Source organism: Manis pentadactyla, chromosome 6 (assembly GCF_030020395.1).
Source record: "Manis pentadactyla isolate mManPen7 chromosome 6, mManPen7.hap1, whole genome shotgun sequence".
In the NCBI taxonomy this organism is placed as follows: domain Eukaryota; kingdom Metazoa; phylum Chordata; class Mammalia; order Pholidota; family Manidae; genus Manis; species Manis pentadactyla.
This window is the reverse complement of record NC_080024.1, coordinates 124,355,765-124,368,228: the sequence shown is the minus strand read 5'-3', so window position 1 is coordinate 124,368,228 and position 12,464 is coordinate 124,355,765. Positions and strand designations below refer to the sequence as shown.

General features: G+C 50.1%; 1 protein-coding gene across 50 annotated transcripts in view; it reads left to right on the top strand.

The window, feature by feature from the left end:
• The window catches only part of CELF4 (CUGBP Elav-like family member 4), a 284,439-nt gene extending 272,702 nt beyond the window's left edge, over positions 1 to 11,737 (top strand). For 44 of the 50 annotated variants that reach the window (XM_036885003.2, XM_036884999.2, XM_036885000.2 and 41 more), the window contains 2 exons: positions 1,878 to 2,049; positions 9,612 to 11,737. In XM_036885003.2, coding sequence (XP_036740898.1) covers positions 1,878 to 2,005 — 128 coding nt within the window. In that variant the 3' untranslated portion in view covers positions 2,006 to 2,049; positions 9,612 to 11,737. Of the gene's footprint in view, positions 1 to 1,400; positions 1,480 to 1,877; positions 2,050 to 7,533; positions 7,620 to 9,611 lie in introns of those variants that run through there. The other 6 variants (XM_036885040.2, XM_036885043.2, XM_036885042.2 and 3 more) reach the window with 2 other exon arrangements.
• The last annotated feature ends 727 nt before the right edge of the window (positions 11,738 to 12,464 follow it).

The following is a 12,464-nucleotide window of genomic DNA, read 5'->3' as shown; positions in this document are numbered from 1 at the left end:
GAGTTGTGTAGCTGACTTACAGTTCACATATTTACAAACTGTTCTGCTCTGCTAAGACTTGACTAGTCATCAGGCAGAGGTTGGTGGGGTGGAAGACAGGCCAGGAAGGGATGAGAGAAGGAGGTGGAAAGGTGACTCATGCTAAACCTCCGAACTCTGGATAACCCTAAGTCTTCCCTATTTTGGCATATAGATTTATACAGATGTTGGTTATGTTGCTTTAGGCCCTGTTCTGACCAATCCTGCCGGAGCTCCCATGCACACACTCCAGTACACTCACGGACACACACACCCTCCCTCATCTTTGATGGCCTGTAGACACCTGATGGAGGCAGTGTCTGGGGAGGAAGTAAAAACAGAGTTACTATGGGGGAGAGTGAGGGAGGGTCACAGGCAGGCCCAAGGTACCATGCACAATTAATCGAGAAAACAGCTTCTAGTTCAATGGAGTCTGTACATCTATCCCTTATAAATCTAGTGGCCATTTGAGGAAAGCACCCCAAATGAGGCACGTTTGCAGGATGGCCTGGGAATCTCGTCAATCTTAGTTTCATATAGTTCGTGGGACTGAAGTCAATTTTACAGGAGAAAAGGCCTTTAAAGTCAAGTAGTAAATTCCAAGAAATACCAGGTTGAACAAATTCACTGGAGAACTTGAGATAGGAGGGGATGTTTTTATTTGTTAATGTGCCTTGAATTGTCCCAGGACTCCTGGCTATAAACCTACTTGACCACAGAAGCCCCTTTCTCAAGGAGCACCTATTAGAACCAGTTTAAGAAATGCTGATGTAAAGTGTGGCCTCTATAAGGCAATCCATTCAAAGTTCCCAAAGGGTGACTTTTCAGCTCAGTTTAAGAATCTGACGCATCCTCAACTGAGAACTGCTTGTTTCAGCAGGTGACTGGGAGCCATAGATGGTTCCATATTTTGTCCTAAGATGTTGGGAGGCAGGAACGTGTGAAAGGCACTTCTCCAGGCCCTGGTACACAGAGAAGGCTCTCAACTAATTTTTACTAATGGTGTTAATTTGTACTACTATTATAGATACCATTTTGGGTTCATAGGACATTGATCAAAAATTGGGGCGTGCTTAGTATAGGGCAAGAGCACCTGCTCCGAAGGCTTGAAGTTTTACCAAATAAAAGGGAGGTGTCCGCAGCCCCTCGGTGTGAGGTGGCGGGGTAATGCGAGGTGGTCTGCATTTGCCCCTGTGAACACTAGGAGCCTGGCGGGGGGCAGCCTTGCCAGGAACTGGAGGAGGCGGAGGGGCCGCGAGGACCGTCAGCCTCCGCCCTCCCGCGCAGCAGCCGCTCTCGCGAGGGGGGCGGACGGAAATGGCCGTGAAGTTTTCTTCGTGGGTCCTCCCCTCCCTCCCCCTCGCACTCCTCTCTCTCCCCAGGCCGGCACCCTGTGCCCTCCCGCTGCCAGGCCCCCTCCTGTCAGGGAGGACAGTGTCCAATAAACTCCTCCACCCGCAGGTGTGTCCGCCCTCCGGAAGGAGAGGGCTGAGGTGCCGGGCCGGCCGGGGTGGGGGGCGGGCGCCCCTCCGAGCCCCGCTGAGCCGCGGGCGCCCGGCCTGGGGGGAGAGGGCGCCCCGGAGAGGGCGCCACCCAGAGCAGAGGTGGAGCCGGGGTCCGGCCGGGCCGCGCAGGTCGGCGAGGCCGGGAGCTCCGGAACGCCCACCCGGGAGGGACCCTGGCTCGCAGGCCTTGGGGGGCGCGAGGCCGGGCCGGGGGCGGGGCCCCGAGGGGGGAGGAGCCTCGAGGCCCGCCCCCGGCCCGGAGGCGCTCCCTAGGCCCCGACCTTGTCCCCACTCACCCTCCCGGCCCGGGCGGCCCCGTGGAAACCCAGGCCCTCGTCCCTCGTGTCTCTCCAGGCTTCGTGAGCTTCGACAACCCAGCCAGCGCGCAGACCGCCATCCAGGCCATGAACGGCTTCCAGATCGGCATGAAGAGGCTCAAGGTGCAGCTGAAGAGGCCCAAAGACGCCAATCGCCCGTACTGAGCGCCGGCGGGAGCGTCCCCCGGGGGAGACCAGGACTCGCACAGGTAACCGCGGTTGGCCGGGGCTCGGGGACGGGGGGCTGGGGAGGGGACACCGGACGGACCCGCCGCCTCCTCTGGCCTCCGTGGGCTGGACCCTCGCTTGTGCCTTGGACCCGCTGCGCCCGGCTCGACCTGCTCTCCGCCCGGTGTCTACGGGGCGGGCGCGGAGCTCTGGTCGTCCCGGCAGGAAGGGGCGTGGCCGTTCCCCGGCCTGGGAGCCGGGAGGGGCAGGCGTGAGGGAATCGTGCTGAGAAGGTGGGTGAGCCCTAGGTCTGTAGCTTCCAGGTCTGCATTGACAATTCTGTTTGCCGGAAAACCCTGGGGTGAGCAGGTGGCAAACTCAGGCCTGGGAAAGTTTGGGCGTGGAATAGACCCTATGGGAGAAGCACCCTCTCCTGGGGCCTTCCCCCGGACTCCCTGGCTCTCCTCTCCTCAGTCCTTCAGCCTGGAGGGCTGGTGGCCTTAAGACCCTTGACCCCTCACCCCTCCAAGTCCCTATAGCTCAGTCTGGAGAGGAGGACAGGACTTTTCAAAGGGAACTGTACCAAAAAAGCAAAAGGGGTGGGACAGAAACTGAGGAGGGTGATGGTAGAGAACTAGGGTCACTTACCTGTCTATCTTACAGAGGCCATGATGAGTGGGAAGTTGTCACCTTTTCCTGCCCGGTCTGGGTCCTACCTTACAGCTGGAGACACTGTCCGCCACTCTTTCAGGCCCCGTTCCCCTGGGCTAAGCAGCTTCCTGGGGAAGGTGGAGTGGGGTGATGTACCAGGCCCTCCTCAGAAGTCTCCCTTCAGCCTGGTTTCCCCATTGCTGTGTGCTCCTGAAGGCCCAGCTCTTTCACTGGCCAGAGGCAGCCCACCCAGGCCTCTGCTTCTTCAGTCTGTCAGCAGGACTGTGTGCCTGGTACTGTCAGGTACTGGGGGATCAGCGCTGAATAAGACTGAAAAGAGCCCTTGTCCTTAGCAGGGGAGACAATCAACAATGACATGTGAGCACAGGGTAAAGTACATAGTGTGTCAGGATTGTTGGTTACAGTTAGATCAGACAGTCAGGGTAGGCCTTGTTGAGAAAGTGATATGTGAGCAAAGACTTGAAGAAGGTGGGGCAGGGAGCCATGCCAGCATCTGGAGGAATGTGTCCTCCCTCTGAGGGAACAGCCAGTGCAAAGGCTCAGGGTGAGGCAGGGTGTGTGTCTGAGGAAAGCAGGAGGTCAGGGTGGCTGGAGGGGAGCAGGCAAGGGAGCTTGGTGGGAGAGGAGATCCCAGAGGTGAGGAGGGTCATCTTGTGTAGGACCTGCAGGCTACTGATGGACTTTGGCCCTGCCTCTGAAACGGGGGCCTGAGAGGCAGGAGCCATTGGAAAGCAGCACTGAGGAGAATGACATGATTAACTTGCATTTCAGTAGGATCGCTGGCTGCTGTGTTAATGGATTATAGGGCCCACAGAGAGGTCTAATGCACAGACCACTCAGTCCAAGGGGACAGCAGTCAATACGGTGGGAGGAAGTTGAGTTCTAGACATATTTTGAAGGCAGAGATTCATTGTGAAGGTAGTGAATCAGAGGGGGTGTGAGGGAAAGAGGAGTCAAGGATGACGCCCGGCTTTTGGCCCAAGCGATGGGAAGAACAGAGTCACTATGGCCCAAGATGAAGAAGAGTTGGGATAAAAATGAGGCATGTGAGGGGTAGACATTCAAGTGGAGGCTCAGAGTCTGGAATTTGGGAGGGAAGTCTCCAATTTCCCAGTCTCCCCTCAAATCCCAGCACTCCCAGCAGAACACCCTTCATCCACCCAGGAGCAGTACCTCATCTTCTCTGGCAGAAGGTGCCTGAGCTTCTACTGTCTGTGAGGCTGGAAAAGCAGACCCACCTCTCTTGCCTCCTGATTCCCACCCCTGCCCCTCTCTGCCGTGCATGAAGATGTGTATCCACATGTTCAGACGGTGAGCATCATACCTTGCTGGGCACTCAGTGCTCAGGAAGCAAAGATGAATGGGTCCTTTCCTGCCTGTGTGGAGCTTCTACCTCTGTGCACACACAGCCACTGGGAGGCAGCCAGCAGATGGGGGTGTTCCCATAGGAGGGGAGGGATGGTTAATGACAGCAGCCCTTTCTGCACATAGAACACTTATTTTTCCCTTAAGCTTAGCTCTGCCATTAAGGAATAACCTGGGTCAAGATGCTTCCCCCTTGGGCTTTCATTTCTTCGTGAATGAAACCAAGGTGTGAGGGTCATCAGTGTTTTTAAGGAGGGGCATGTTCCAGGGTCATGCCTTGAGATCCTGAGGGGCCATCTGGGTGCATTTTGTGGCTTCCCTGAAAGCAGCCTGTCTTAGCCTCCTACACCTCTATGCAACTAAAGCCCAAGCAAGGATAGAACCCCCAGGTCAGAGAAATGCCCCTATAAAAGGGTGAGGAAGGCAGATTTGTTATTTGGGGCATAAAGTAAGAAGTGTTCCTCAAGCAGAACCAGCTGGCAGTCGTCATTGCAGTGGGTACTTGAGAGCTGTGGTTTAAACAGCAGAGCAGGTTCTTCTAGCAGGGAATACAAAAGCCAGACAGTGAGGACACAGACTTTCACACGGTGCTTACCATGCATGGCACACAGTTCTTACAGGTCACAACTATAAGATATACCTGTATAGCTGTAACTATCTATGAGGTAGGTAGTGTTATTATGTCCATTTTACGGATGGAACACAGATTAAGTCACTTGCCCATCAGTTATGGAGTGGTAGAGCCATGATTTGAAGCCGGGGCTGTGCTCTTAACCCCTTCAAGTTAGGAGCGTGACAAACGCCCACTGCTATCTTCAACCCCGGCCCTTCCACCCTAGTGTTCTGAGGGGACGGGTCAGAAGGGACATGTCTCACTTTTCTGGGGTCAGCCATCTGACTACTTCCTCCCTACTAAAAAGTCTTCGAAAAAACTATGATCTGACACAACTCCTACGATACAGTTGACCCTTAATCTCCATTTAGACAGTATTTCAATAAATGGTGCTTTCAAACTTTCCAATCCAAGACTACTAGAGGCCATAACAGGAGATGCTAAGGTACAGAGCAGGCTTGGGAATTGCAGTGAGAAGTAGCCACTGTCAGGCTGCCAGCATGGGAGGAAACAGCACACAAAAGGGCAGGGCTGGCCTGAGTAGAAGCTGAGGGACAAGCCATAGCTAAGAGCAAAGAGGTGACAGGGAGGGGCATCTCAGGGCCAGGGCTGTGGCGGCTAAGGCCAAGTCAGACTGGGAATGGGCGAGGAGGGGCCTCAGCAGGGCAGCTATGGGGAGCATGGTTGAGTTTTGGTTCCATACTGGGAGGCCCAGGTGGGGTGGCGAGGGGTGGCATCGGGTTGGTTCTCTGCATCCTGATGTGTGGCTCTCCTTCCTCACTGGGTTCCTGGCTTCCCTGCTGCCCCTGCCCCTCTGGCTTCTTGTCTTCCTTATCTTGTTCTAAGATGGAAGTTTCTCTAAGAAATCTTTACCAGGAAACCAAGAGGAAGGAAACAAAGGCAGGTAGAGTGGGCAGAAATGTGGACATGGCCAGCAAGCAGAACACCCAAGTCCCTGTCCTACACCGAGCTCACTGGCATGCGTTGGGCGCCAGGCCGAGGGTGGCTCTGCAGACTCCAGCACCGTGCTTCTGTGGTTGGAGAGCACGCCAAGTGTGTGTCGGACTCCAGTGGGGGCCTTGGCTCTGCCCCCGAATGTGCTTTTGCACAGTGTCTGCTCCACCACCCTTTGTGGGCCCGGGTGCTTCGGGTCTAACCTGTATGAAGCTGGGCTGTGGCTTTGGGCCCCGGCCTTCTCTGGCTAAAGCCCGGATGTGTTTGCTACCTGGCATCTGAATTGGCTCAGCCTGACCACAATTTCCTCACCCAGGTCATGAGTTAGAGCTTCCCAGGCCTGATTGAGGCTCCCTGATGCTGGTCAGTGACCCTGCTGCCTCCTCCAGGGCTGTGCTCTGTGAGGCTCTTCCAGAGGGTGGCGGGCAAGGGGTTCCCCCTGCAGATGGAGGCACAGCTGGTCCCTAATGAAGAGAGTGGTCAGCTATGCATGTGCTGAGTTCTGGGGGGGCTCCTTAGGGGTTGAATGAGGGTGAGTATGTTTGTGTCGGGGGCCAAGTGTGTGTGAGAGATGACAGTGTGAATGTACAAGTTCCCTCAATGGAGCTTTGAGGAGGGGCGGCACAGCACTTAGGCTTGACTCCCCTGTGCCCATGGCAGTACCAGGCCCTGAAGGCAGCTGGAGGAAAGCTGGGAGTGGGAGGAGTTGGCAGCTGTGAGGTAGGTGCTCAGGACTGGGGTCCCCAGGGGTCTAAAGGAGTGGAGGAGGAGGAGGTGGGGCAGGGGAGGTCAGCAGAGCAAAGCGACAGCAGCAGAGACTGGAGATCCAGGGCCATCGCACGCCCCAGCGTTGTGAGCCCAGAAGCCTCCTCGCTTTGGCCACGTAGGCCACCTTGGGAGCCTAGCAAAAGGTGTGAGGTGGCCGTGAAGTGACATCAGGAGTGTTAAGGCATGTTTACAGAATTCCTAGAACACTAATGTGATTTAACCTGAATCTCTAAACGTGTTCATATCCTGAAGGTTCTGAAGAAGGAGGGTTGAGGAGGAGTGGAAGGGAAGAGGACCGTGTCGTACAGTGGGGGCTCTTTCAGTGGAGACACCCTTCTCTGGGGATGGCGGCCGAGGTGGGACCTGAAGGGGTAGGAGACTGAGTTGCTGTTAGTGTGGCCTCGCAGGAGGCATTTCATGGGTGGACCTCGGGGGTACAGCAGTCACCTTAGCCAGCCTCTGACCCTCCCAGCCTGACAGGCTCCTCCAGCTGGTCTGCAGGCTGAAGCCACAGAAGGCTGGGGAGGTGAGGAGAGCTGGCACTCGGGGAGAGAATCAAGGGCGAGCAAAAGCAGAGCGCGTGCTCTCGGATCTGCCTGCCCGCCATGGTGGTTTGAGGGGCTGTTTTATTTTTTTCTGGCCCCCTTGCCAAACGGCCCACGCCCCTCCCCCTCCTCTTCCCAACGCATGGTGGATGCCCTTAGTGGCCCTGTGTAAGGTTCTGCTGCTGTTCACAGTGTATCGCGTGTCTGCATAAACAACTGTGTGTGTGTGTGTGTGTGTGTGTGTGTGCGCGCTGCTGTGCCCATGTCGTTGGTCTGCCAGCTTCCTCCATCCTTTGAGTTCTTTTCAGTTCTCTTATGATTTGACTGCTGTTCTCTCATCAGAGCTTTTAGATTGATGCTGTGGTCTGGTGCTGTATAAATATTTTTCCTTTTGATTTTGTTTTAACTTCTTCCTGCCCTTCTTGACCCTTAACCCAACTCTCCCTCCCTCCCACAGTCCTGACCCCACCCGACCTGCCTGCCTCTTCCTCCCCCCTTCCCCACACTCTCTTGTCCTCTCTCTCTTTCTCTCTCTCTACATATATAAATATATATATATAAATCTTTTCTTCTTTTGTCATTCAATCAAATTCCAACAACCCAACCAGGGCCAGTCAAATCCACCACAGTCTCGCGCTGAGCTAGGAATAAAGTTCACGTAATCACATGAGAGTGGAGAAAACAGTCCCCCATCCGTAAGTTCAAATCAACTCAAAGTTCACAGTGTGACATGATGGCGTCATGTAACAAGGCTAAGAATCGGTTGCATGACAATTGCCGTCAAGTTTCGTGGAGGTGCTGTGATTGGAGCGTTTTCCTTGGATGTTGTATCAGTTGATGATTGGCCAGTCATGATCACACGTGCATTTTCTTGACTTTGTGCTGCCACAACCTTCTTTGCTGTGCTCATTTTTGTTTTGTTCTTGGTGCTTGCAGTGGTTTTACTTTCTGTTGTTTGGTTTTTCTTGTTCAGCATTTTTTATGCTTCTCTAGATGTCACATAGAGAAAAAACAAAAGAACAAAAAAATTAGTAAAAATAAAGATGAATTCCTCAATTATTGAACATGGGATCATTTAACTGTGCAAACCATTATTTTTTTCTTAAAAATAAGGAAAACATCTTAAAAATATCTATGCGTGGTTGATTTACTTGCACTTGAAAATATTGTGATTTTATTTTTTTCTAGAAATTTGGGGGCCTTTTTCAATTGATGCTTTCCTAGGTCTGGTCTTTGTCCAGTTAGGCTATTTTAAATCTCACTTCAAAAGGAAAAACAAAAACAAAAAACAAAAACAAAATCTCTACTGTAACAGAATGATACAAAAAATTTCTAAACCAAAAAAAATAGAGTACAAAACAATGCCAGAGGCCTCTGAGAGAGAGCCCAGTAACAATTATAAGGTTTGTATTGTAACCACTACTGCTAAATTAAAAAATGTGGGGAGGGGAGGTGGGCGACTGGGGGTTTGGGAGGGCTTTTTGGTTGGTTTGGAAAAACAGTACTGACAAAAGCAAAATGCACCTTTTTGTTTACAACTGAAAAAGGGTCCTTGACAAGTGTTTTTTAATTTTATTATTATTTTATTTGGTGTTGTAATTGTTTAGACTGCTGTGTACGGTTTGCTGTTTGTTGAATCAACAGTGTGAAAAACCTGCCAGCATGGATTGATATACGCATGACGTTGTCCCCTCAACTGGGGGCTTTGCAGTTCTAACTTTCTTGATGTAACCAGTCACCCCCATGTATAAGTGGAAGCTGCTTGCTATAATGGAGATGAGTCTCATTTGTTAATTCACAATGATTAAGCATTCTCCTTCAGATTCTAGTCAGATCATGATTTCATGATATTTTTCTTAAAAGTAAAACAAAACATCAAAAAGCCACCAGTCAAAACAAAATCGAGAACTAAGTTAATTTAAGTTTGATGATTAAATCCATTCTAACTTCTTTTAGGTTCTGCCATCCACTCCCTCAAAGTTCTGAATTTCCTCTCTCTAAATTCCCTGGCATGTATGAGAAAAATATTACGTGTGTGTGTGTATATGTGCATATACACGCACACATATCCATGTATACCCACATATGTGCAGGTGAATATATTCTACACATATATCCAGATATACATATATATATACATAGCCTCGCAAATAGTTACAGACCTTGGGAAAGAAGCAGTTGGCTGGAAACTGGGCAAGGATTCAGCAGAATTCATGTCACGGATCTGTCTTCCTTCTTTTCCTCAAGCAGGGGAGGAGTGGGCTGGGCTGCTAGAGTTTTCTCTATCTTGTTTGCTAGGCTTCTGTATACATATTGTATCTGGGCTAGATCCTTCAGAGATCAGTTTAATTATGAATTCATGTCCCACAATCGCAAATTCTTCCCTTAGATCTAGTCATCCTCGAATCCAGAACTCTAAAGGAACCAAAATCAAGATCCCTCTCCAAACAGCTAAACCTCAGCTACAACCATCACCACTAGACCTCCCAGAGGTTTCTTACTCTGAAAGAAGAGTCAATTTCTTTTTTATGTATCATGATCATGACTAATTCTCATACTGGTCTCTTCCCTCCCTCCCACCACCCCCCAGAGCTCCCACCCTGACCCCTGAGGCAGGTCCCTTTTGGTGTTTGGATGCATTTTGTTTCCTCTCTAGGCTTAATCAGCCCTGATTTTTTCATTTTAGGGCAGGATGCTGAACGGGCTACATTAAAAAACAAACCTCTCTCTATATATATTTATAAATGAGAACTGTTGGATGACACCTTTGACATATCAGCCAATATCAATCAAGCTGAAGACTCCAGACACTCTCTGTGACTGTAACATTTCTTCAAGGAAAGTATAGCGTCTGTGGAGTTCAGAGGGCACATGTTTGGGGGAAAAGTATATATGATATAAAAAGAAGATGATGATGAAGAAGAAAAATGAGAAAACACAAAAAAGGCAACTTTAAAACAAAATAACTTGAGACCAGATGGGAAGGCCAAAGGGCTGGGAGCTGGGAAGAGACGCTGCTTACCGATCCCAGGGCTTTTCCAGCCCGTGGGTGCCTGAGGCAGGCTGGGGCAAGCGGTGTGGTGGGGCCTGGTCCCCAGGGGGTGGCTGGGAGGCCGCCACTGAGCATCTCTATCTGTCATTCCTTTAGCTATTTAGGGACCAAAGGACCAAACTTTTTATGGCAGATGTGTAGCTCTGTCAAATAGAGGGGGATGGGGGAGAGCCTCCTTCCTGCCTCATAGCTGTTCTTGAAACAGCTTAGAGCGATTCTATGAAAAATGTAATTAAAAAAAAAACACAAAAAGACAAAAAAAAAGAAAAGAAAAATAATGCTTCAATGCTTTTAAAACAGCAAGATAATAGTTCTTTGATACTTTGAGAGGCGCTTTGATTACCCTCATTCAAGTCTATGACACTTTCCTATGGTTTTCTGTATTATATGTCTGGATGGAGCTGTTAGATGAACAAATTGGTGGATATTTGGGGGAAGTAACAAAAATATTAAAACATTAACCATGGAGTCTGAGAAAACGAGGGGAAAAAGGGACTTACAAGGCAAGATAATTGTTGTGGAAAGTCTGTAAATGCTTCTAACTCTTCCCCCTCTTAAAATCATAATAGTTGTACAGAATTTTAAAAAGGAGAAGTTTAAAATACCTATATAATAGAAGAAAAATTAGAGGAAAGCAAAAAAATAAAAAAAAAAAAGGAAAAAAAAACCCTATAGAAGTTAGCGTTACTGCTAAAATCCCAGATGTTGTAGGACTGTACTTTTGTAGAGTTTAGACTGAGCATCAATCCCTTCTCCCCGCGAGTGCTGCCGGGCGCCGTCGAGCCTGAGGGCCCGGCCGGACTGGCCCAGACCTGTGGGCGCCGGGCCGCCCATGGACGCGGAGGCCGCGCTGTCCGCGGGAAGGCCCGCCGTCGCCACCCTCGCCTCGCTTCGCTCCGGGAGCCGCGCGCGCTCGCCCGCCCGCTCTCCGCAAGCCCTTGACACCTGCTTCACTCGCCTTCCATGCTTGCTCCAGAGACTTTCCGGGCAAGGGAGACCTGGGAACTTTCATCTTAAAACAACTAAACAACACACACACACACAAAAACCTTAAACAAGAAAGAGAGAGAGAGAGAAAAAAATCTTTGAAGAATTTCTGAAACTGTTTACAAGGAATTTTGAAAAACAGGGATGTTTAAATGATGCCGGCTCTGTTTTTCTGTAAATAAATTTGCATATTTTGTAGGACTTTTAATTGTAATGATAGAGAAAAAAACAAGGAAAACTATTTAATGAAAGCACGATATTTATCTTTGGTAAATGACTTTAGAGCAGTTAAAAAAGACATTGCTTAAAAAACTCAGAATCAGAAAAAAACACTGAATTATTTAAGAACACATATATTTTAAAGTATAACATATTTATTATAATTTATTTGCACCTTTGGGAAGACTTGCTTTGGCATTCTGCCTCGACACCCTCCTCTCATAAGACGTCCAGTTCATCTGGAGGCCAGGGGCTTCTGGGACCCACCATTCTTTTAACTTTTTGGCTTTAGAAGAACAACTATCTGGTTCCTCTCAGGCCTCCTGCCTTTCCTTTCTTTCTATTTTGTTGGTTAATTATTATTTAAAACTTTTTCTCTTGGCTCCTTCTTTTAGGATGTCCAGATGTTGTAAAAAAAAAAAAAACAGCTGCAGTTCAGTACAACTGCTCTTTTCACACTCAACTCCCTAAAACTCCTTGTAACCTTCTGTAACTATTGGATGACGCTTTCTCCAGCTTAGCCCTAAATAAAGCACAGTTTAAAAAAAAAAAAAGGCTCTTTTTCAGTGGTCTGTGCTTCTCAGAATCTGCCAACCCTGCCTCATGGCCCCAAGGCTGGCCCATTGGAATAGTGTTGGTCCTGCACTCCATGAAATCTGGGCTCCTTGGGCCCTCGTTTAGAGCCTAAACAGTGCAGAGCTCTCTGGGAGGTGATGGGAGCAATAAAAGGAGGTCCTGTCCAACACTAAGAAAAATCTCTCCACCGGTATGTGTCTCTGAAAGTCTCCATTTGCAAACTGTTCTTTTGGTTCCTGGGCAGGGGTGGCCACAGTGTCCAAACATAACAGAAAGTCTCCCTCTCTGGCAGGGAACCAGGGCCACCTGCCTTGAGTTGGGGTGGGGCAAAGTACTGCGAGGAACGGGGAGAGGAGGCAGGGGCCACAATAGAGGATGGAGGGGAACAAACTCAAACCCTGCCACCAAGCACTTTGCTCTTTGCTCTTGATGCTGCGTTGGCTCTATAGAGACAGTTTGGATGGAGAAAACAGGATTCTGGGTGATGCCCTCAGGGTCAAGATTCTGCTGGGAGGAGTAGGGGAGAAGCTTCCTGGACTACTGCGCATTCCTCTATCTTGATGTAGGGCCACCCCAAACGCCAGAGGAAGTTCGAGAAGAAAGGTGTTTTGTGTGTGTGTGTCGTGTGTTCAGGGAGGGGGTCCACAGGAGGCAGGGCATGAACCAGGACTCGAGGGAGGGGAGATGGGAAGGAGCCAGCAGGTC